General features: G+C 43.0%; 1 protein-coding gene across 2 annotated transcripts in view; it reads left to right on the top strand.

Moving 5' to 3' along the window:
* Nucleotides 1-24,153, top strand: part of CMSS1 (cms1 ribosomal small subunit homolog) — a 940,652-nt gene that overhangs the window by 829,534 nt on the left and 86,965 nt on the right. For both annotated transcript variants that reach the window (XM_086934451.1, XM_086934453.1), the window contains one exon: nt 1,052-1,181. In XM_086934451.1, the coding sequence (XP_086790577.1) occupies nt 1,052-1,181 (130 nt within the window). The remainder of the gene's footprint in view (nt 1-1,051; nt 1,182-24,153) is intronic.

Below are 24,153 nucleotides of genomic sequence, written 5' to 3'. Positions count from 1 at the left end.
TCCACTGGCAATTACTCAGGACTACATCTCAGTCCATGGTTCCTTTTCCTACAATGTCAACTCAGATTGCCAAATGCAAAGCATCCTTGATTCAGCTCCAGTAGGAACAGTCCTCCTCGAACTGCTAGGCCAGATCCTCTCTGAACCAGAACACAAGAGACAAAAGGCTGGTTTCGTCCTGGCAGTGGTTTGCTGATAGAGGCCACTTTTGTTTTAGTGCTCGGGCCTCTATTCTTTTACCCTAGTCGACCCTGATGCTGTCACGTTTTATAAATGTATTTCATCTGCACCTCATACCAGGTTACAGTTTTCCAATGCTAATCCTCTTTTTTTTTTATTATAAATAAAGTGTAATGAGGGATAGATGAACGGAAGAGTGAATAGGACAGTGACCGCAGAGCATCCAAGCAGCTCTCTATCTATAAGTACTGGAGAGTGCTTACTTGATAGGACAGTTTGTAGAAGTATGAATGCATGATGACAAATCAGTTCCTTTATAATGTGTTGCTGGAGCACCTCTTTATGGTCTTGACAGTGCAGATGTCGCCAGACAGTTATGTGAGCATCTCTAGAGGGGCTTCGACTCTGCCCACTTGTTGGGAGCCGGGAGTATATGTTTTGACAGGGCAGAGGTTGTGTGCTTTCACAAAAAACGTGGTCGCCCTCCATTCAGCTGTGATAATTTGGTTTATTTCACTAGCTGCCTTAGCTTGAATTTTCAGGGGCACACATATGACACTGGAGTGCTATTAAAGTGTCTTAGATAACTAGATAATTTATGTTGTATTCCTCTGGCAGCAGTGCAAATTGGAGGAGGGCAGTCATTCATCTACATGGATTTTTAGGTCTGGCTTAACAGTGACATTGTCATGTGACCTTTTAACCCACACCATTATTTTCTACATTATTTGCTTCCACAGAAATATATATCTATTTCCATGCTATTGCTATTTACTTGTAATGCTTCACATTATCACGCAAAATTGCGTTAAAGCCAGACCTACTGGCATTGCCAATGCTCATTATTCTGTGTTATTTTTCTTTGTTTCAGAAGAAAATTTCTGATGTTCTTGCAAAGTCTGCTCCAAGGCATGCTGTACCTGCAGATCTCCAACAGCTCGTGGTTCAGCACTTTGAGAACAAGCGGTCGGTGATTGAAATGGAGGAACTCCAGCTGCCAGGTGAGGAATAAATCATCTAAAGACAACACAAACGCGAGCTTTAGCAGTTGTATATTGGGTGGTGGGGGGACTGAATATTCACTTTTTTGTTCCGTATCAAGTACTTAGGAATATTATTTAGAGTGAAATAGCTCTGCACATTTGTTTTTTGTCTGTCATGCTAGTGACACTGACGCAAAACGGTGACGTGACACTTGCTCGGATTAGTTAATTGTATTTGTTTGCTCAGCCTGGCACATTGATCAAGTCGCACTGCTCCATCCACTCAGGAGGGCACGTTAATGCGTACAAAGAGTGAATTATTAACAGTAAGCGGCGTTCTTCCTTCTTATGACTAATACACTTGCTCGACAGGTTGCAGGTGTTTGTGTAACCAGTGTGTTCTAGCCACATGGGCATCTAGAAATGCACATTCATTTGACATTTAGAATCAGAAATTACAATCAATTGAAAAAACAAAAATGTATCGTAAATGTTGCTGCATACATCTAGGATTACACAGTTAGCTCTGTATTACATCATTGGATCTACAATCCGTATGCCTGATCATACAGCCAGCTCACCATCTCATCATGGTATGCATTGCATACAGTACTATAAGGAGCTCTGCATATTATCATAATAGATGCGGTTCAGCAACGACGGGCAAAATTGCACAATATTTCACAATGCAATCGTTAGTCACCACCTATGCAGCCATATTCAATAGTGTTTAATTTTATACATTTTTCTTCGCATTGACGTTGGAATTATCACTTCACATCCTATCGCAGTTGCACAAACCTTTCATTCTTTTATCCTTTTCCCGTCCATATTGGTCAAAACTAGCACCCATCGCTTAAATACTCATATCTAATATAAATGAAAAAAATCAGATATGAAGGGCCTAATCAGTAACATGAGCGTCGCAGGTGATTCCAGCACGTATTTCCAACAGTAGCCTAAAACGCACGTGTTCTGATCCTTCTCTGCAGAGAGAAATAGTGTCAGTGACATGGAATACGAATGCGCTGCCCTCTCCTATACATTCCTCCGCTGACCTGTGTGATTGTATTTTGACTGAGAGCCATAGCTAGTCTACTTTACTCACTTTGACTCCAGTGATGTCTTTTTTTGAAGGTCAGATAAGAGCTCTTGGGAGCAAACCTGTTTGAATTGTCACTCTTGCATGAGTAGAACATGTGTAACCTGCATTGCGTATCTCTCGGGTTGTCAGTTCCATAATGTGAGATCCCATATCTTAACGTTTTTTCAGGGCAGCTCCTGACTGGCTGTGTATGTTGATTTCTCCATATTGGGGCGCCAGAGTTCCATCTTGGGCATTTCCTGCCTCCCCAAAGTCTGGCAAAGCCTCTACAGGCAGCCACTTGTCCCAGAGTGCATTATAATCCAAGGTATTTAAGCTAACGTGTTTGCTCAGAAGACATAAGCTCTGCCTTTCATATATTCCATGAAAGATTATTTGATAAAATGGGCGTGTTTGCAACTGAGCACATTCTGCCACGCTCCAAAAAACCCATTCTTCAAACAGTTAGCCCCAAAGAAATGAGGCTGATAATGTTGTTGGAAGGTCTGGCTACCTCATCCGCCCATTAACACTGCTGTCCCACCTACAGTAGCCAGGGATCACAAATACACACTGTGGGATAAAGGAGAGATCCATCTCTAGTTTAGCTAATAATGGCAGTGACACAAAGAACTCCTACCAGAAACCTTTTTGGTTTTCAGCCGATTCCCTTTTCTGCAGATTCGCAGCACGGTTTCAGCCACTAGAGTCGGCATGCACAAGGAGATGATGGACGGAGCGCTGAAACTTTAAAGACACTCACCCCCAGTCACAGATCTGGGTTTAATCCATCACCATTTTTTAGCTCACTACGCAACCACAGTTGAGACCCAGCCATATGCAAATCGGTTTTGAACCTGTGCCTCATGGGAACAGTCCAACCCGAACTGCCAAGCCAGGTCTTCCCGGGACTGGAAACAAGCATCCTGGGACCGGTGTCGGGATACCATCTCTCACCTGCCATGCTAGCTTGAATCACGTGGCAAAGTGAGCAAGAGACCCACGTCTAGGCATACCCTGCCAAATTAGAAGAAACAAAGCAAGGAGATAATGAACAGAGCACAGAAACTTTTTCAGACACTCACCCCTACTCACAGATCTGCGTTTAAATCCATCACCATTCTTTAATTCACTTTGCCACCCCAGTTCAGACACAGCCATATGCAAATCAGTCTTGACCCTGTACCTCATGGTAACTATCCAGCCTTAACTGCCAAGCTAGGTCTACCCTGGACCGGCAACAAGCATCCTGGGACCAGTTTTGGGGTAACATCCCTCATCAGCCAAGCTAGCTTGAATCCAGTGGCAAAGTGAGCAAGGGACCTCCGTCTGGGCATACCCTGGCAACTTAGGGGGGAACAAAGCAAACACAAGGAGATAAAGGACGAAGCGCTGAACCTTTTCAGACACTCGCCCCCAGTTACAGATCAGGGTTTAATCCATCACCATTCTTTAGCTCACTTTGCCACCCAAGTTCGGACCCAGCCATATGCAAATAAGTCTTGACCCTGTGCCTCCTTGGAACATTCCAGCCCGAACTGCCAAGCCAGGTCCTCTCTGGACCAGAAACTAGCATCCTGGGACCGGTTTCGGGGTAACACCTCACATCAGCCAGGCTAGCCTGAATCCAGTGGCAAAGTGAGCAAGGCACCCACGTCTGGGCATACGTTGCCAACTTGGGGTGACAAATGCAAAAAGAACAATTGATAGACATAATGCAGAGCAATGTCATACATTCACCCCAGTACAGAGATCTTGACCTGAATCCATGGTTTGTTTGCTAACAATGCCATTCCAGTTAGAACCCGGCCAAATGCAAATGAGTATTGACCCTGTGCCTCATGGGAGCAGTCCAGCCTGAACTGCCAGGCCTTGTGTTTGCTTTGTTTCCCCTAAGGTGGCAGGGTATGCCCAGACATGGGTCCCTTGCTCACTTTGCTACTGTATTCAAGCTAGCCCCCATTGGGGGCAAGGTCAAGACTGATTTGCATATGGCGGGGTTCAAACAGGAATGGCATGGCGAGCAAAAAAACGATGTATTTAGGCCAAGATCTGTGTACTGGGGTGAATCTATGACATTGCTTTGTATTCTGTTCATCAATTGTTCTTTTAGCACTAGAGTCAGCATGAACTTGAGTCTCCAATCCCTTAGAGATTCAGAATTCATGAATGGCAGGGTGCACCAACAGGGTTGTCATATGGAGGAGTGCCATTGTTCTAGAGACTGGGAGCTTACATTCCTTTTCTTCATTTAGTAGGTTTTCACCATTATCCATTATTAATTTTGTGCAGTCTCTTCCATTTTGATGTCTGGATTACGTATGGATCCTTGTCCACTCTGGATTTGAATAATTAGCTTAACTCTGACAGATTGAAGACTTCAATGAGAGTAAATCAGAACAATCAAAGAAATAGGAAGAAAATCAGGCAGGTGATTTACCAGTTATGCCTAAGGTGATGAAAGTGAGTAGCAGAATAGACTGACCTATCATTTCAAATGCTGCAGAGAGATTGAGGAGTATGAGAGGTGAGAGGTGGTTGTGATGTGTAGCTCCAATAAGACTGCCCTTGTTAGAGAGGGCGGAGTGAAAAGCTTTGGAAGCCTTACTGAAGGTGATTGATCAAGTTGTGATTGGTGAATTGGTTGAGATGTAGACGTTCAGGAATTTTGGAGAGCATAGGGAGTTGGGAGACAAAGATTGTTTCAATTAAATAAAATAGCTTTATTCGACAGATGAGTATTAAAAGCACACTATACATACAAACATACAGGTTAAAAGCATAAATAATCCAGATCTAAAAATATTTTAAGAAGATATGAAACATTCGATAAGTGGCGAATAAAGAGAATCAATGACAATATATTAATAATTCCTTAAAAACAAATTCAATAGGAGACACAACATAGGCCATTCACATTTCATAACTCCAGTTCATTACTAATAGTTTTGGGTGACATTAATCATCAACATTACGAGGGGCCTGGGAAAATGCCCTAGATCGAATACACCAGGCCAACCCAAAAACTTGGCCATAGCTACTGACATTAATAACGTTGGGTCGGTTGAGAGAACTCTCAACGCCTCCTCATGCCTTCTAAAACCTATCAGCTTACAAATAGGTATAATCCACTTTGCACCAGGTTTCTTGTATAGTGGGCAAAAAAACAACAGGTGACTATCTTGACACCCTGGGCATACAGTCTCGGCAAGCCTTGCCAATTTACAAAGATTGTTTAGTATATTTAATGTTCATGTATATAAAACTTTTGTATCAGGCTAGGCAGGTTGCCTCACTGCCACTTCAGAGTGCTTGGTGTTTGTATGTGAAATTCTTGAGGATCAGCACAAATGTATTGATCCTCAAGGGCGGTTATAACTGAAATGTCATCAGTCCATCAATGTTCAATATTCAATTAATTTGGTTATAGCTCAGACTTAATTAGTCCTTGAAGAATTAACATAAGATATGGCAGAGGTCTTCAAACCTTTGTTGACTGAGCCCCCCCATCTAAACTTTTTTACACGTCGAGCCCCCCCACTACTACCACCTGACAAAACGTTCTGGAAGCTGGTACTCTGCATCATTGATGGTCATTCCCTCCTGCAGAGCCCACGTTGTATAGGGCAAATCATATTAAATAAAGTAAGAGTGTTTAGTAAACTGAAGTTTTTGTAGTGCTTGTGCTTACTATAAAGTTCAATTGAAAATTCTCCAAGAAAACATTAGGCCCCAAAAATTATATTGGTGCTTTATTTTTCACATAAATCAAAATTTAGGATAGATTAGTAAAAACACTTCCAAAACACAGTGAGGGGTGTGCTTGTTTTTCCCCACAGAGACGGTCAATGTGTGGATGGATTCTTGCTTCTGCCATCCTTAGGTTGTGCTCCACTTCCAGTCTCGAGCGGTACCCGAAAACAGGAGGGCTCACAAAATGTTGTAATATATTTTTGCTGTTTTATATAGCGCGAACATGTCCCAAAGGTATTGGAGCGCCTTATAGGAGCATCTTTACACATTACACAAGCACACATTCATTTTTTGTAAGCACAGGGAGATTAAGTGATTTGCCCAGAATCACAGGATGTTGATCACACACCAAGAGCTGAACCTGGTTCCCCAGCTCCACAGTCTTCAGCTCTGACTGTTGCGCCACATCCTTGCCCCTATACAAGATATCAGAAAAAGGGGTTCCACAAAACATGCTTTCTGACACAAATAAAAAATCCGTGATTATGTGGTGTATGGCCAGATGTTGCTGTGCCAGTAGGAGGCCAGCTACAGTTTTCGAAAAAGGCCTAGTGGACATTTACATCATACACATGTGATATAAGTGATTCAAGAGGATATATATACATCTTTATTCTCTAGCATGCATCAAGAGTCAATTTGTTAGTATAGTTGGCTTAGAGAGATCACCTTTTAAAGTTTCAGAAATAACTGCACAAGAAAGCATTTAAATTTGGTCTAAGAAAGAAATGAGGACAGATGGTAGGCATACTTCACAGTATTTGTTATATTAGGCTTGTGTACTCAGCTCTAGTGATTGGGACATGTTAAACAAGCACCAACGACTTTAATCAAGGTCAAATTCCTTTTTCGCAAGTCACTGGTAAATTAAGTGATTTTGCCCAGGATCACATGATGTTGAGCCGATGCCAGGACTCGAACCTGGCTCCCCAGAACCAAGGTCAGCACCTATGGCATTCTCTCCAAATCCTCTCCGCCTTGAGGCCTCCAACTTTCCCACTAGTAGTGGGATGAAGGGGAAAGGAGCAAAGCCTTAAAATAATAAAATAAAAAGCTCTTCACTCTGACCTGCCAGAGAATGAAATCTTCAGGAAAGATACAACAGTTGTATATTCCTTGCAGTAAAATGCAGTAGCTGCCAGGGTACAAACTAGTATAACCTTGAGGGGGAAGGATTCAAGAGCAAGGCGAACGACAGCAACCAGATGTCAAATTCAGCAACCACGAGGCAAAAGACAACGGTGAAGAAGTGCTGTTTCATTAGCAAAGTTGAAGTATTTTGCAACTTTATGTATACAAAATTTGCGGCACTCCCTGGCATCTCTCCTGCTGTCCTGTTCATTGGAGGAACATCAGTGCTTATGTCAAAGCAGTGCTCTGCTGCAGGAACTACATGCTGATTGGCGGTTCTGGATGACTACTCCAATCAGAGAGCCCTAACTCAAGAGGGGGGTAGGAAAACAGACCGCAAATATACTTCTGACATGGGAAGCAACCAGGGGTGCAACTAGACCTGAACTTCTGGGGGGGGAGGCGCTAAGACTTCCAGCCAGAGCTGGCGCTAACACTGGTCGCCCACGGTGCAACAGAATTTTTTAGCGCCTCCTTTCCCATTTCCTCCTTCTCCATGAATTCCCTCACTATAACTCGCCAGCAATGCACCCCATCTCTCTTTAGCCACTTTCTGACCAACATTTAACTTTTTTATAGTGCTAACGTAGTTCTTTAACACTCAGTTCCGTGATCTGCATGGTACACATTTTTTGTAGCAGGCACATTAGCCCTCTGCGCTGTGTGGGTGACAGGAGTGCCCATGTGAGTGCACGGTGAATGATGCAACAGTGTGAGAGTAGGGTGAGAGGAGTGTCTGCAGGGTGAGTGAGGGGACCATTTGGGTGCAGTTGTAAGTGCAGAGTGGGACAAATGAATGTATGGTTAGTGATGGGCTTGTTTGAGTGAGATTGCAGAGTGAGCAGTGAGGGGAACAGGTGAGTGAAGTGTCACATGAGCAGGGTGAGTAGTGTGCTCCTGTGACTGCAGGGTGAGGTACATGGTGAACAGCACAAGAGCATTGTGAGTGAAGAGTGATCACTGTGAGTGCAGAGTGAGCGGTGTGTTCATGTGACCGCAGGGTAAGTGGAGGGAGAACGATGTGAGTTCATGATGAGTGGCATAGTGCAGTGTGGTCACTGAGTGCGGGGTGAGCAGGTGGCGTGAGTGCATGGTGATCAGTGTGAGTACATTGTGATCCCTGTGAGTGCAGGATGAGTGTGAAAGTGAAGGGCTAGAATGAGGAGTGAGTTGTCTGAATGCAGGTTGCATTCCCAGACACAGCTAAACATGTAGCCCTGCCCCTTTACCTGCGACATCAAAACAGTAGTAAAGGTCAAACAAAAGCCTGAACAAAACCCTACATAAAAAGAAAAAAAGTTTCTTTATTTTCGGTTTTCTCTAAAGGGATTCTGTTAAGCCTACAATCATGCCTTTTTTGACCGGAGTGTAGGAAGTTATGAATGCCATTCAAATGTAACAGGAAAGTTTCAATGGTTCGCTATCAATATGTCAGTTTTCGGTTCAGGCTTACCCCAAGCATATTTAAAATAACCTGAACAGTTTAGCACCCATTAACCATTCTGAAATTCCCTACCAAGGCAGCATAAAACAGGTCGCACTCGGGATGTGCGTTTTGTGCTCCTTTCTTTTTCCTTATTGCTATTTTCTGCTTTGTTGTGCCCTTTTGTGTCATTTGTACCCTTCTTTGAGCTTTTTCTACTAGTTTGTGCTCGCTTAGAGCTCATGTTTGGCTCTTTGTGCTCCGTTCCCAAGATATGCATGTGTTGCACATGGTCTTTAAAGACCTGTGAAAAGCTCGGGCGTGCCGGAGTCCCCAGCAGCCCGCGCTGCAGCAGCTGCTCGGACTAGGACACATGAAGCCTAATGAGCCAGGAAGGAACAATAGAAGGTTAAGTGGTGGGGTGGAGGGCGCGCCCCCCCTGAGTGGATGCTGCTCCCCGCCAGGGGGGCGCGCCCCACAGTTTGAAGACTATGAGATATGGGGATTTTTGGGTAGGGTCTTGTTGCCTGTCTGGACGCAGAAATGGGGATGGAGAGGTTTAGTTCAGGCAATGGTGAATGAAACTCATCCTTAAAAATAATAATTACCAGATATATTTTAAACTCTAGGTAATCACTTTGACATCTACAAATGGATTCTAATCCATTCGAAAATGGGACCGGAGCCAAGGCATTAAATGGTTTATACATTGTGTTTTATTAATTTGAGATTGATTCGGCACAGTTGAGCATCATTGTTCAGTCTAAGGTTTATTGTTTGAATATAGGTGGTACCCAGGGTTTGAAGGCAGAGTTGACCTCTTTTCCAGTAGTCTTTATGAATTGCGCATAAGACTGTACTTTAGTTCAATTGAGCAAATGGCGTGATTACAAAGCACAGGTTTCATACTATTTTTTGAACACATTGACATTTTTCTATGCAATTGTTATCCATACCAGTTTTACTTTATAGTGTGAACAAATACCTTCTACACTTTGCTTCAATTAAGTCCATCCAGGGACACCTAGTCATTATTTGTTTTTCCTATTTCATTTATCTGAGTTTGAGACTTCTCCTGTTCCATTCTATGTTCTAAAAGCCAGTAAGAAAATGGGTTACCAGTTGGGGTGATGCTCGGCCTTTTAAAATAATATTTCTAAATAATATGTCCAAAATCCTGTTAGGGCCAACACAATGAATACACTTGGGATCCACCCGTGGTAGCTATGGCACATAACAGACAGGCTTAACTTAAGGAAAACGTGTAATATATTTATCAGTGCCAACAACAATTAAAACATCAGTCAGTCAAGAAATCTTTATTCAGCAAAACATTGCCATAAAAGAGACATGCTCTCTAGATAAAAACATATTTTAAAATACATGTATAATAAAAAATCATTGTATCATGAAATCATTGTTTAAACAAAATAAAATATAAAGTGCTTTCTTCTGAACGCAAAATCGTATTCCAATTATTATACATCGCCTTACCTATGTCATTGCATCTCTTATCGTTATACATTGTTGAATGTACTTTGCCATAGAAATGCATATAAGTTGTGTAGAAAGTTCATGTAAATATAAAAAGATGGGTCTATTGAATCTAAAGTCATGATTGTGTAATAATGGTAACAAAACCGTTTTGCAGCTTCCTTACAAAAATGACAACATAAGATAAAGTGCATAGGGCAGTGTGCTGATCAGTTATCAGGGGGCAGTGAGGCAAAGTGTTCTTCCATAAACCCTTTCTCCAGATAGGTCAAAAGGCTATGCAGTATATTGAGCCTAAAGCGGGTAAGAAGAAATGTGTGGTGCTCATTGGTGATAAAAACAAGATGTGGCTCAATCTAATTTGTAGTTGAAATCAGGGCATACTTGGATACTATAGACTACCTTGTCTTTATTTTCAGTCCCGCCTCTCTACATTTTACTTAAAATGAAGTTTTTAACATATCTCCAGAGCAGAAATTGGGCTGATCTGGTACGGAAAAATCTCAGGTTTTCCTTTCCAAACAAACCCTTTCTTTACATATCCGAGCCAGGCAATCTTCATACTATGATAATACGATTACTTTTCGCTGCTTATTTGGTCCATAAAGCGTCAAAGAGCAAGAGGACGTAACTTGATGTAATCCTCCATGTAGCTGATCCCTAATTCACTGTGGCAAATAAAGTTAGGGGTACTTTTAGGAACATAAAAAAGTCTTTGTAAGAAGGTGTTCTCTATCAGTTCTCTATCAGTTGTAATTAATCCGTTCCAGTGTTTGTCCCCACAGTTCAGCTCTGTAACTTGCAATAGAGATGCATTTGCTTTTATAAACATACATCATTTTTTTCAGGGGGTTGAAGCACAGTTTGTCAGAACCAGATGACCGTCTCAATTATTCCTTGAATCTGTGGGCCTCTTACTCTGCATGAATGATCACATCACAGTGCAAAATCAAAAGGGACCCTTAAATACTGATTTCTGTATTTTATTCTATGCATAGGGGTTCCATGAAAAAATTAAGTTTTAGATTTTACCAGTTGTGTTCCACACTTAATCACAAAAGATTTGGTGAGGTTCCTCTGCAGTTCCAAGTCCTCCATAAATGGGGCACAGGAGTCTATAAGTAACTATCCCATTTGTCGTGCAGGAAGTAACACAGTGTACTCAGCATAGAGAAGTACAGGCATTGTTCTTCTCATGACTCCTTCTGGTTTGTTAATATACAAAGTGAAACTTTAGAGGGACAGGACACAAACCTGCTGGCCTCTATTACTGATCTTTTTGAGCTTGTACACCCGCCATCAGCACTATAGTATATGAAAGCAATTTTATCTTTTTGCAATTGTAATAAATTAGAAACAATAGAGGGATCAGCGCCAAGGGCCACCATTTTCTCCAATACTTTCATTCTGTTAACACAATAGAAATCACTTGACAAGTCCACAAATGCCAACTGCACACCACCCTTTTTGACAATCATGTATTTAGAAATCAACAAAAACAAATTAAGAACACTGACTAGGCCTTGATGGAAGCCGTATTGCACAGAATAGTGTTTTCATGGTCCCACACTTCGAAAAGTCAAAACACAACGCAATAAAAATTCCAGAACCAATTTCTAAAAATGTAGAAAATTTGAATAATAAAAATTACCATCTAAATCCAATAAGAGGTTTTATGCAATTGTACCAAATGTGGGAGTTGTATGTTTTAAAAAACACTTAAAATGTCTTGCAAAAAAAAAAAAGATCCATTAAGAGAGAACTAAGATATGAATTTTTAACGTTTTAAGGTGAAAGGCGTATGAAACAAAAAGCCCTAATCAGCCTGCATGGTTAAAGTCACAAAGCCCTGTAACTATTGGGGCCATACCTCTTATTGGCTCACCAAGGTAAAATTAGTGTTGTTACAGGTCCGACCATACCTTAAAACGTAAAAAATAACTGTGTACAGCTACACCCACAAAGAAAATATGTGAGAAAGCAAGGAAAGTACCTCACGGACGTAACATCCGAGGGGGTTCCCGGTTTGTTAATCACCTGTATACCCACTTCTCATCATCGGTTACTTTCCTTGTTGAGAGGATGAAACATGTGCAAAGAAGATGTGCACAGGAGAGAATAGATAGAGACAGAAAAGGAGTGTACAAATACACAACCTAGTAGGAAAGAAAAGGTGCTTAGAAAAGAATGCCAAGTGCCTACACCCAACAACCAACAAATATAAAACAAGTGAGGTTTGGCTGGCTGAGTCGATTTTATTCTGATGCTGCCAAACTTCACTATTAAAAAATGGTTAAGTTATTATTATTATTATTTATTTTGTAGAGCGCGTAGTCACCCAGCGCTAAAAGATCCTATCTCCTAAGTTCAGTGGGACAAGGGAAGAAGGGAAGGAGGGAGAAAAGGACGGGAAGAGGGGCACAGAAGAAGAGGGTGAAGGACAAGCATGGTTCACTGAGGAAAGAGGTGAGTTAATACCATAGATGCATTGTAACTGGACCGACATGTTTCATTGCCTTGTCATTGGCAACTTCGTCAGGGTACGTAGTTGGGTCTCAATTCTCAATCCTCCGTATTTTAGTGAGGACCTGTACACAGACAAACATTAAAAATAGAGCACAGCAGTGGTCACTTGGTGCGTCAATAAAGGGAGGTCTATTGTGAGCCACACACAACCACCCAATCAGTACAGGTAGCTGCAAGGCGCTTTATTTACCTTATGCTTGACTATGGTAATCGTACCATCAAGCATCAAAGGACGACGTGTCAAAGATCACGTGTCCGTCATGGATACTCCTTGAGGTGAGTAACCTGTGCAGGGAACAGATATAAAGATAGTTGGTTCACCTAATAAAATCAGCCCCGAATCAAGTATGTTGTATCGGTGTGCTCCTGAAATAAAGTTCCAAAAGTGAACCCCCTACTTATGTCACCGCTATAAGCTGCAGGTCAATGGAGTGTACAGCAATGACATATGGTACAGAAGTAGGGCACCGTGGGAGCTTGGTGGTGTTATATTGCCAATACTCCATAGTCTTAGGTTTCTGATGCGGCGGGTAGTCACTTACTAATCAATATATTGTCCCAAGTGATCAGTTACTAACCCGTGCATAAGTGCCTCAAACATCCCATCATGGTTCGGGAGGACACAGAGGCTTCCCTCCAGAATGGATCAAATAAATGACTGAGCCCCCCCACCTGTGCAGCGCATCATTCAAGAGCCCCAGTAACACGGAAACATCCTACCGTTCTAGCGGGGTTTTGGATCAACTTAAGAACGCTCCCATTGCCGGCTACCACATACCACTGCCGAGTCCCTCCGGCGCTTCCGACGTCTCACAATCCAAGCATGGATTGGAGACGCGGAAGTAAGCGCGGCGGGACTCCTCCCACCACGTAACGCGGCGGCCATTTTGAGTAAGTAGCGAATCCCAGAGTAAAGGCGATTCCAATCGCTAAACTTAAATGGCCAAAGTAAACCACATCGGGATAGATGTCTACATGTACTTGAACTGCGGTGACTATTAGTACACAGTAAAAGACCTACAGTGCTTACATTATGGCCGACTCACATTTGGGGAGACAGACAAAAAGGGCATTAATACAGTAATGCCTGGTGCAAGGGTAGATGTTAGTATAATGTAAAATACAAAATACATATACCTAGTGATCTTGTATTAAATAGGATACAGCGTGGAAACTCTTATTGGTGTGTGTTTTACGCTTAACATGTTCAGATCACCAATATGCTGGTGAATCGGTTTGAAAAACCCAGCATAGCCAATATATACTATTCACAGTTGAATAATGAGGCAGACATACCAGAGAACTTTAGCGTCTGCTCACTTTATTCCACTCAATGGAATCGTTAAGCCCCTCTTTTTCGGCCTTCTCCAAATAAATCCACCTGGCTTCCTTTCTGGCCAGTATCCTGTCAAGGTTGTGTGTGTCTCCCACCACTTTCTCCAGCACTGTCCACTTTAAGTCACCCTGTCCATGGTTTTTTTCATTGAAGTGCTGCACCAAACGTGTGGCAAGTTTCTTAGCCCGAATCGTGCTGAGATGCTCCTGAATGCGGACCTTAACTCTGCGTGTCGTAAGGCCAATGTAATGGAGCCCACAACTACAAGTAATCCTGTAAATGACATGTGTCGTGTTGCAGTTACTAAATTTTGTCAGATACCAGGTTTTGCCATTATGTAGAGTGATCTCTTTCGTGGCCGTAGTTAAAGGGCACACAGAGCACCCACCACAAGGGTAGTGTCCTTTTGGGATCTTTTTTGATTCAGGGTTGGTACTCATGTTCCTGGTGTGTACCAGCTTGTCGCGCAGGTTGGCTGCCCTTTTGAACGCAAAGCGCAGAGCTGGCATCTTATCACCCGGAGTGTCTATTAGTATGGTCCAATGTTTACGGATGATCTGCCTTATTTTGGTAGACAGTGGATCAAAGGTAGTAACCACCGGTAAACACGATTGAGTAGTTCTTGTGTTTCGTTCAAGCAGGGCCTCTCGAGGTGTATTAAGTGCCCTCTTGCGTGCATGTTTGATTACTTTGGTCGGATACTGTCTCTGTTTTAGTTTTGTGACTAGTCCAGCTGACTGATCCAGGTATGCTTCAGTTGTGGAACAATTCCTCCGATAACGGAGAAACTGGCCCACCGGCAAGTTGTCTCTGAGGGCACGAGGGTGAAATGAGTGGTAGTGAAGGAGGGAGTTCCTATCAGTGTCTTTGTGGTGTACTGTGGTAACTAGCGTGTTCTCCTCCACTAATATGTCAACATCTAGATAAACTGCCTTGCTGTTACTGATGGACCAAGTGAAGCGCAGACTGTCATCGGCTTGATTTAGCCAGTTAAGAAACAGATGGAGCCGGTCCTCTGTACCTGTCCAGATACAGAGGACGTCATCGATATATCGCCTCCATTCCTGGATGTTATTCAGGAAGGGTTTGGAGGGATGGTAGACCACATTCTCCTCAAACTGGCCCACATAAATGCAGGCCAGGCTGGGAGCAAATATAGCCCCCATTGATGTCCCAGACGTCTGTAAGTACAGTTGTCCTTTGTACTCAAAGAAATTTCTCGTGAGTGCCAGCTCTATGCATTGGAGAACAAACGACACAGGTGTGTCGTAAAACCACTCCATCGCACCCAGGGCTCTAGCTGCTGCCACCAGCGTAGCGCCCTGGGGGATGCTGGTGTATAGGGATTCAATGTCAATTGTGACCAGTAACTGGGTGGTAGAGTCAAAGGCCATGTCCTTCAAAATGTTTAAGCTGTCTGTGGTGTCCTGCACAAACGATTTCTGTGTAATGACTGCTTCTCTAAGAAAGAAGTCAGAAAATTGGGACAAGGGTTCGAGGATCGATTGTATCCCAGACACGATTGGGCGTCCTGGAGGGGGCCGCTGTGGCTTGTGAATCTTAGGCAAGATGTAAAATGCCAGTATGCGTGGATTCACATTGATGATAAAGTCCGCCTCCTTGGTTGTTATCCGTTTTTTGGATACTGCATCTGCCACTAGATTCTTGATGGTATTAGCAAGTTCCTAGGTGGGGTCACGCATTAATGGACTATAATTAGTGCGTGCAGACAGGAGTCTCAGTACCTCCGTCTCGTAGTCCGAGGGGCCAGTACCAGCCTAGGAGAATACCTGGATCAGTCAGCCGGACTAGTCACAAAACTAAAACAGAGACAGTATCCGACCAAAGTAATCAAACATGCACGCAAGAGGGCACTTAATACACCTCGAGAGGCCCTGCTTGAACGAAACACAAGAACTACTCAATCGTGTTTACCGGTGGTTACTACCTTTGATCCACTGTCTACCAAAATAAGGCAGATCATCCGTAAACATTGGACACTACTAGACACTCTGGGTGATAAGATGCCAGCTCCGCGCTTTGCGTTCAAAATGGCAGCCAACCTGCGCGACAAGCTGGTACACACCAGGAACATGAGTACCAACCCTGAATCAAAAAAGATCCCAAAAGGACACTAACCTTGTGGTGGGTGCCCTGTGTGCCCTTTAACTACGGCCACGAAAGAGATCACTCTACATAATGGCAAAACCTGGTATCTGACAAAATTTAGTAACTGCAACACGACACATGTCATTTACAGGATTACTTGTAGTTGTGGGCTCCATTACATTGGCCTTACGACACGCAGAGTTAAGGGCCGCATTCAGGAGCATCTCAGCACGATTCGGGCTAAGAAACTTACCACACGTTTGGTGCAGCACTTCAATGAAAAAAAACATGGGCAGGGTGACTTAAAGTGGACAGTGCTGGAGAAAGTGGTGGGAGACACACACAACCTTGACAGGATACTGGCCAGAAAGGAAGCCAGGTGGATTTATTTGGAGAAGGCCGAAAAAGAGGGGCTTAACGATTCCATTGAGTGGAATAAAGTGAGCAGACGCTAAAGTTCTCTGGTATGTCTGCCTCATTATTCAACTGTGAATAGTATATATCGGCTATGCTGGGTTTTTCAAACAGATTCACCAGAATATTGCTGATCTGAACATGTTAAGCGTAAAACACACACCAATAAGAGTTTCCACGCTGTATCCTATTTAATACAAGATCACTAGGTATATGTATTTTGTATTTTACATTATACTAACATCTACCCTTGCACCAGGCATTACTGTATTAATGCCCTTTTTGTCTGTCTCCCCAAATGTGAGTCGGCCATAATGTAAGCACTGTAGGTCTTTTACTGTGTACTAATAGTCACCGCAGTTCAAGTACATGTAGACATCTATCCCGATGTGGTTTACTTTGGCCATTTAAGTTTAGCGATTGGAATCGCCTTTACTCTGGGCTTCGCTACTTACTCAAGATGGCCGCCGCGTTACGTGGTGGGAGGAGTCCCGCTGCGCTTACTTCCGCGTCTCCAATCCATGCTTGGATTGTGAGACGTCGGAAGCGCCGGAGGGACTTGGCAGTGGTATGTGGTAGCCGGCAATGGGAGCGTTCTTAAGTTGATCCAAAACCCCGCTAGAACGGTAGGATGTTTCCGTGTTACTGGGGCTCTGCACAGGCGGGGGGCTCAGTCATTTATTTGATCCATTCTGGAGGGAAGCCTTTGTGTCCTCCCGAACCATGATGGGATGTTTGAGGCACTTATGCACGGGTTAGTAACTGATCACTTGGGACAATATATTGATTAGTAAGTGACTACCCGCCGCATCAGAAACCTAAGACTATGGAGTATTGGCAATATAACACCACCAAGCTCCCACGGTGCCCTACTTCTGTACCATATGTCATTGCTGTACACTCCATTGACCTGCAGCTTATAGCGGTGACATAAGTAGGGGGTTCACTTTTAGAACTTTATTTCAGGAGCACACCGATACAACATACTTGATTCGGGGCTGATTTTATTAGGTGAACCAACTGTCTTTATATCTGTTCCCTGCACAGGTTACTCACCTCAAGGAGTATCCATGACGGACACGTGATCTTTGACACGTCGTCCTTTGATGCTTGATGGTACGATTACCATAGTCAAGCATACGGTAAATAAAGCGCCTTGCAGCTACCTGTACTGATTGGGTGGTTGTGTGTGGCTCACAATAGACCTCCCTTTATTGACGCACCAAGTGACCACTGCTGTGCTCTATTTTTAATGTTTGTCTGTGTACAGGTCCTCACTAAAATACGGAGGATTGAGAATTGAGACCCAACTACGTACCCTGACGAAGTTGCCAATGACAAGGCAATGAAACATGTCGGTCCAGTTACAATGCATCTATGGTATTAAAATTAACCATTTTTTAATAGTGAAGTTTGGCAGCATCAGAATAAAATCGACTCAGCCAGCCAAACCTCACTTGTTTTATATTTGTTGGTTGTTGGGTGTAGGCACTTGGCATTCTTTTCTAAGCACCTTTTCTTTCCTACTAGGTTGTGTATTTGTACACTCCTTTTCTGTCTCTATCTATTCTCTCCTGTGCACATCTTCTTTGCACATGTTTCATCTTCTCAACAAGGAAAGTAACCGATGATGAGAAGTGGGTATACCGGTGATTAACAAACCGGGAACCCCCTCGGGTGTTACGTCTGTGAGCTACTTTCCTTGCTTTCTCACATATTTTCTTTGTGGGTGTAGCTGTACACAGTTATTTTTTACGTTTTAAGGTATGGTCGGACCTGTAACACAACACTAATTTTACCTTGGTGAGCCAATAAGAGGTATGGCCCCAATAGTTACAGGGCTTTGTGACTTTAACCATGCAGGCTGATTAGGGCTTTTTGTTTCATATTTGTTGAGTGGGGGGGCTGCCCTATATTGCCTTTTTTTCCCCCTGTCATCCTTGTTTGATTGATAGATTAAGGTGAAAGGCGCCAAGAAAAATGAATGTGCCAAGTCGAAATCGTTTTTCCCGGTTAACTCTGAACTATAAGCAATTTTAGGCTGAAACTGCAATGGAGTGGGGTTGGATAACCAAAGCATGTAGTCTTAGATAAAGATTTTAACTTTATCCTTAGTCTCTAAAATAGTTTAAAATCTCCAGTTGGCTAAGGTTACAGTCTGTATGTGGTGAAGTCTTCTCTAAGTCAAATAGCCATGGGACACAGTTCTGCTGATGCTGTTGGTTTTGGTAAGAAAAGCTCAGAGTTGGAAAGTCTCAATTTTGCGGCCGCCGAAGTCCTTTGTCGGACAGATACTTTTTGCGCTTTTGCCCATTCAAGATTCCTACCTTCAGATTTAGGGACTGATTTAGAGTTTGATGAACAGAATTTTCTCCATCAGACTGAGGACATTACCTCCACCATCACGAGTGGCCTCTGTCTGCCAGATTTAGAGATGTCTGCCGACCCCACAGATATTTCTCTTCATTATCTATGTTGTAAAGGTTTTAATTAGAGTACCATCAGCCATGTCGGCCGACTGTCAGGCTTTTCAAAGGCTTTTTGTTTTTCAAAAACAAACTCCCAAAATTAGAGGGTTTTTTTGAAAGAAAAATGTTAATACCCTCCCTGACCCTGGGAGTTTTCTCCCACGGTATGGGGATTGTTTTGGGTTATTTCCTGTGCTCACCAACAAGTTTTTCATGGCAGTCAAGAGCAGTAAAAAAAGGACTTCCACCATCCGCCCTAAATAGGGCGGATGGTGAAATGCTCTTTCTCCAACATCACTACTCTTTAGGGTCATCGGAAGGACCGTTCAGTTGGCAGAGCCATCAGGGTCTCTATCGGCGGAATACTAAAGGTACACCCATGTCTAAATGAGGTGGGAGGACCGAAGGTCTGGCGGGCAGGGTTTGCTAAAGTATTTGTGAAGGAGTACCCTGTCTGCCAAACTCTAAATTGGGCTCTTGGTGTTTTTTATTGAGCTCAAAACCTTACATCCGTACAAGCCTAAAGCTATATCTGACAAATTTGTCTTAAAATTTGACACCTGCGCTATGAGGTTGCGCTGACGCTTTGGAAGTCTTTGAAGATCAACAATTTCTAACTCCTTGCTTTTCAGGCTTTCTGGAAGAGCTCCTTTCAGTCTCTTTTTAGGCTCTGAGAACCTTGGGCAGCACTAAGTGCTCGAGACTAACCCCAGCAGAGGTCACTAGTAGGGTCCTGTCCAGGTCCTGTTTCTACTGGCCAGCTGGGCACTCCAGGGAAAAGGCCTTGTGAAGCTTGTTGTGAATCTGTAGCCATACAAGAAGCCAGCCAACTGATCCTTTGAGTCCACTTCTCATGCATGGCTACAAGTGCGAGGAGGTTCACCCCTCAGGCCTCCACACAGGTTACAGACAGCAGGTCCACTCCTCTTCTGTCCTTCCTCAGGTCCGGATGTGTTCTGATGATCTGCAGGTGAGATGACACTTTTGTTGGATATACTACCTAGTGTGTGGGGGGAGCGAAGAGAGTTTCTGTGACCCTGGACACCCCCTAACCAATGAGGAAAAAGTTCCCAGAGTCAACTCTACCCACTTTTTTTAATTAAATATTCTGTTTATTAGGTTTTTAAGGAAAAACAGCACAATAAAACTCTAGATCAACATAATGTCTACTCTTGTCTCAAAGCTTATAAAATATTACACAGAATGTAATTGTGTTAAACACCTTGTCCCAGATAGTTAAACTCATTGGTCTAGAATTATATGACTAAATACACAATTTGTGCAGTAAGTGTATACAGTACATGTCACGTCAAGTACCTTGTCTGTATCACATGCACCCACCCCATATCCTAGTGTGTTTATGAGAACGCCCTCACACTTCAAATACTGGTTTATCCATTGTGCAACATAAGTCCATGCTAGTTTCCATTATGCTCCAGTTGGGGGATTGGGATGTCACCAATGGCAGGCAATATCTTTCTTGCCTATCACTAGGCCTAATTTCAGTGGCTTCTTTTCAGAATGTGTAAAGCCTTTGTCATTGATATTATTTAGTAGGGCCATTTTGCGAGTCAGAATAATTGGTCTGCCAAGTTCAGCACTCAATGCATCACAGATGTCGTACCAAAAAGGTACAAAGTGTTCCTTAATCCCATGTGATATGGAGGAAATTGCCTTCCATTGTTCCTCTGGAACCAAGCTATATCCAACTGATGAGCCCTAATAAGGGTGATACTGGTCTTGGGTTGCTTGTGTTCTGGTTAAGAGAAGACTTGGCCTTGTAGTTTGAGCTGAACTTTTCCCATTGGAGCAGGGCCAAGATAATTTGCATATGGCTAAGCCCAAACTGAGATGGCATGGTATACTACAAAATAGCAATGGACTGAGATGCAGCCCTGATTAATTACAATGGCTGAGATTAAATAAAGCATGCCATCCATCACTTTTGTGTATACTCCATTGTGTTGCAGTGGGCACAATTTGGAATGGCAAATCAATTCATTTCTCAAAGCCGGCATGGGTTCAGGTATATGCAGCAAGATATTTGAACTGGTTCATTCGTAATCGTGCAGAGATCGCACTTTCACAAGCGTCCATCAGCACCTTCATTGATTTTAAGTCATCCAGATGGCCCATATCGACTTCCCATTTACTGGTTAAGTCAGGAAAAGAGTCAGGAGTGTTAATGACCAATGTTTTACAGATAGTTGAAACTTGACCATGTTCCAGTAGATGGGATATTATCAATTTAGCTTCCAGGGGGTTGTATTAAGCAATGGCCACAGCCTCTGGCTAATGTGGCTTGACTGCATGCGAATGCTGTAGATATCTAAAGCATGGGATCTCTCGAGACCAAACTCATGTTGCAGATCCTCAAATGATTTCATGCAAAGGTGCTAAGAATGTGCCCTAAGAACTTAATGCCTTACGGGTCTCAACTACGTAACCCTTAAAGTACTTTGACTTGAGGTTGTCTGGTACCACACTAGGGAGGAAACTCCCCGGTGAGCCTCCCATCCCACCCAAGACATATATATGAGTGCCATCCTCCACGCCATTAGTGCCATCTTCATGGCTGGGGGTATGGTGATCAGTTATTCACCACTTAGAAATAGTGCAGGGGGAGTCCATGCCTGTGAGCGAGCATTCAAGCTTATATGCCGGGCCATTCACCAAGCTGTATATCCAGTCATTGAATTCAAGGAGTTTTGATGCGCTTTAATAGGAAGCCTCTGCATGTAGATTATAGGAGCTTCAGGTATGTCGAGCGGGAAATTCTGCAAATTGTATATGATTTTAGGAAGAATAACCATCTTAAACAATCCCACTTGCCCCAATAATGAGAGGGGTAATGTAGACCACCTTTGTGCATCACTATGAATGGTATTGAGTAACGGTGTTATGTTAGCCTCCCTGGCCTGTGTTGCTGTGTCAATTATTTGTATTCCTAGTTATTGGAACCCATTATGTGTGACTGTCGGTCCAGCTTGGCTTACCCAACCAGTTTCTGATCTGTACGTCTTGTTGGGAGCAGAAGTTATTCCAGAGAAGCTCCAGAAATTATCTAGGGTCTCTGTACTGAAAGGTCCTGAGATACCTGGCAGGCCCATATAAAGGAGGAGGAGGAGGAGTAATCAGCCTAAAGGAGACCCTGACCACTCAAACCCCAAATCTTTCCACTTCTACAGCACATAAGGTTTGCCTTACTGCATATCATCCCACAGGGCACTATTAAGGGTAACATTCAACATGTTAGCACCCTTTAGCTCGTGAAGGTTTCTTTTGTCCTGGTCAGAGATGTATTTAGGGAAATGAGCAGTTCCCTCCTACGCAAAATCACCAAAATGGTTCTGGGACCAGTTCCTCCTCCCAGCGGGAAGGTATCCAGCTGGCTGCAGTTGGCCCAGGGAATAACGGCTTCTCTTCCCCTGGCCTCCCTTCACACTGAACTATGGTTGTGCAGGCCTCACCCTTGTCCCTTTCAAATTAGTGAATTTCCTGGATCTTCCTCAGCTGCCATCTTTTAGCTGAGAGGAGTCACATACCTTACTCCCAGGTATTCATGCCAAAAGCATTAAGCCATTGTTTCACTGACAAGCCCAGCTGCTATCAGGCTATAGGAAATGTGCCTACTATAGGATTGGACACAAAAGTTCTTACTTTTGAAAGTTATTTTCTTAAATCCAACTTCGTCCGTGAATTGGATTTTTAATAAACAATAAAAATAGTGGTTGAACCATAGCTGTAATGTATCCCAAACCGAAGATAGCGTAATTATTATTTTATCTGCATTTTACCTTTTCTACCAGGACCAGCTGCAGCCTTGTACAGTGAAAATTGTTTTGTTTGTGGACTAGTTACATGCTAATGCTATATTCTTGACTATGCCAGTTTTAAATATTAGGCACCCTCATTGTTGGCTTTCAAAGTAATTTTCTTTCCTGACAAAAAGATTATTTTGACAGATTCACCTGCTGGTTTAAAAGCTGCAATAGTTAGGCCACATAGTGAGGACTGAAGGTAGGTTTTCTTTGTGAGTCTAGCGGATGGCACAACAGTCCACGGGTGACATTTATCTTTTCTATGCCATTGGGGTATTTTCCTGCACCATATACTGTTGCCTTACTAGAAAGTTAAATATACCAATTGGAGATTAGCCGTTTTTATCATACTTTATTAGTCCGAGCACATACACTGGGAACTGGACATCAGTACCCCAGTGTGCAAAGTTAAAAAACCAGCAACACCAGTCAGCACAAAAATAGGGGATGATTTCGCTAAAAATGTGATTTTCGCAAAAAGTGTTCCACAATGTATTTACACTATTTCAGTACATATGCTTAATGTTTTACAACACATTTGCTGCTGTTTGATTAATGTTTAAATTCATACTTCTTGTTAACTACTTTTTGCTTGAGATGTAGCCTACCATGTTCTTTCAGTTCTTCCTCTAGTCGCCTTTAATTTTTTAAAAATCTATTTATAAAGCGCAACATTCATCCAACTGGGATATCACAGCGCTGGCTGAGGCTGAGGAGTGATGAGTCAGATTATTTTAAGTGAGGGCAAACAGCAGTGCTAGGGAAATAAATGTTTCTTGAGTTTTTTCCTGAACGCTATGTGTTCTTCAGGTAGTCGTAACTCCAACCGAAGCTCATTCCAAAAAAGTGCTGCAAGGTGTGAAAAAGTGCGTCCACCTGTCCTGCTCTTACTGATTCTTTTGATCTCAGCTAATGCTAAGGAGCATGACCTTAGGCATCTGGGTGGGACATAAAATTTGATTCTGTTCAGGAGAATCTTGAGGCCTGTGTGATAGAGTGCCCTATTGGCATGTCCTATTAGTTTAAAACATGCTCTTTGGCGCATGGGCAGCCAGTGAAGTTGCTTCAGGCATTTTGTCGCAGAGCTGTATCTGCCCTTATTGCACACTAGTCTGGCTGCTGCATTCTGTATGACCTGCAGGCGTTTAAAAAGATAATCTGGCATGCTGACAAAGAGTGCATTTCCGTAATCCAGCCTGCTGACAAGCAGTGCCTGTGCAATGGTCCTCCTGCTATCCAGTGGGATCCATGGAAATAGCCTTTTTAGAAGCTTCAAGGTGGCGAAGCTTATACCACACAGGATCTGCACATGGTCTTTCACCTTTTGTTACTGTGCGGCTTTTTCTGCCTATCTGCAAAGGCTACTATTATTCCTCTTCAACAGGGTCTACCCAGTTGTTTACACCAAGCTAACAGTGTGTCCCATATAGA

Source organism: Lissotriton vulgaris, chromosome 8 (genome assembly GCF_964263255.1).
Source record: "Lissotriton vulgaris chromosome 8, aLisVul1.2, whole genome shotgun sequence".
NCBI classification, from domain to species: Eukaryota; Metazoa; Chordata; class Amphibia; order Caudata; family Salamandridae; genus Lissotriton; species Lissotriton vulgaris.
Note: the sequence above shows the minus strand (reverse complement) of the source record. Positions and strands in the feature narration are given on the sequence as shown.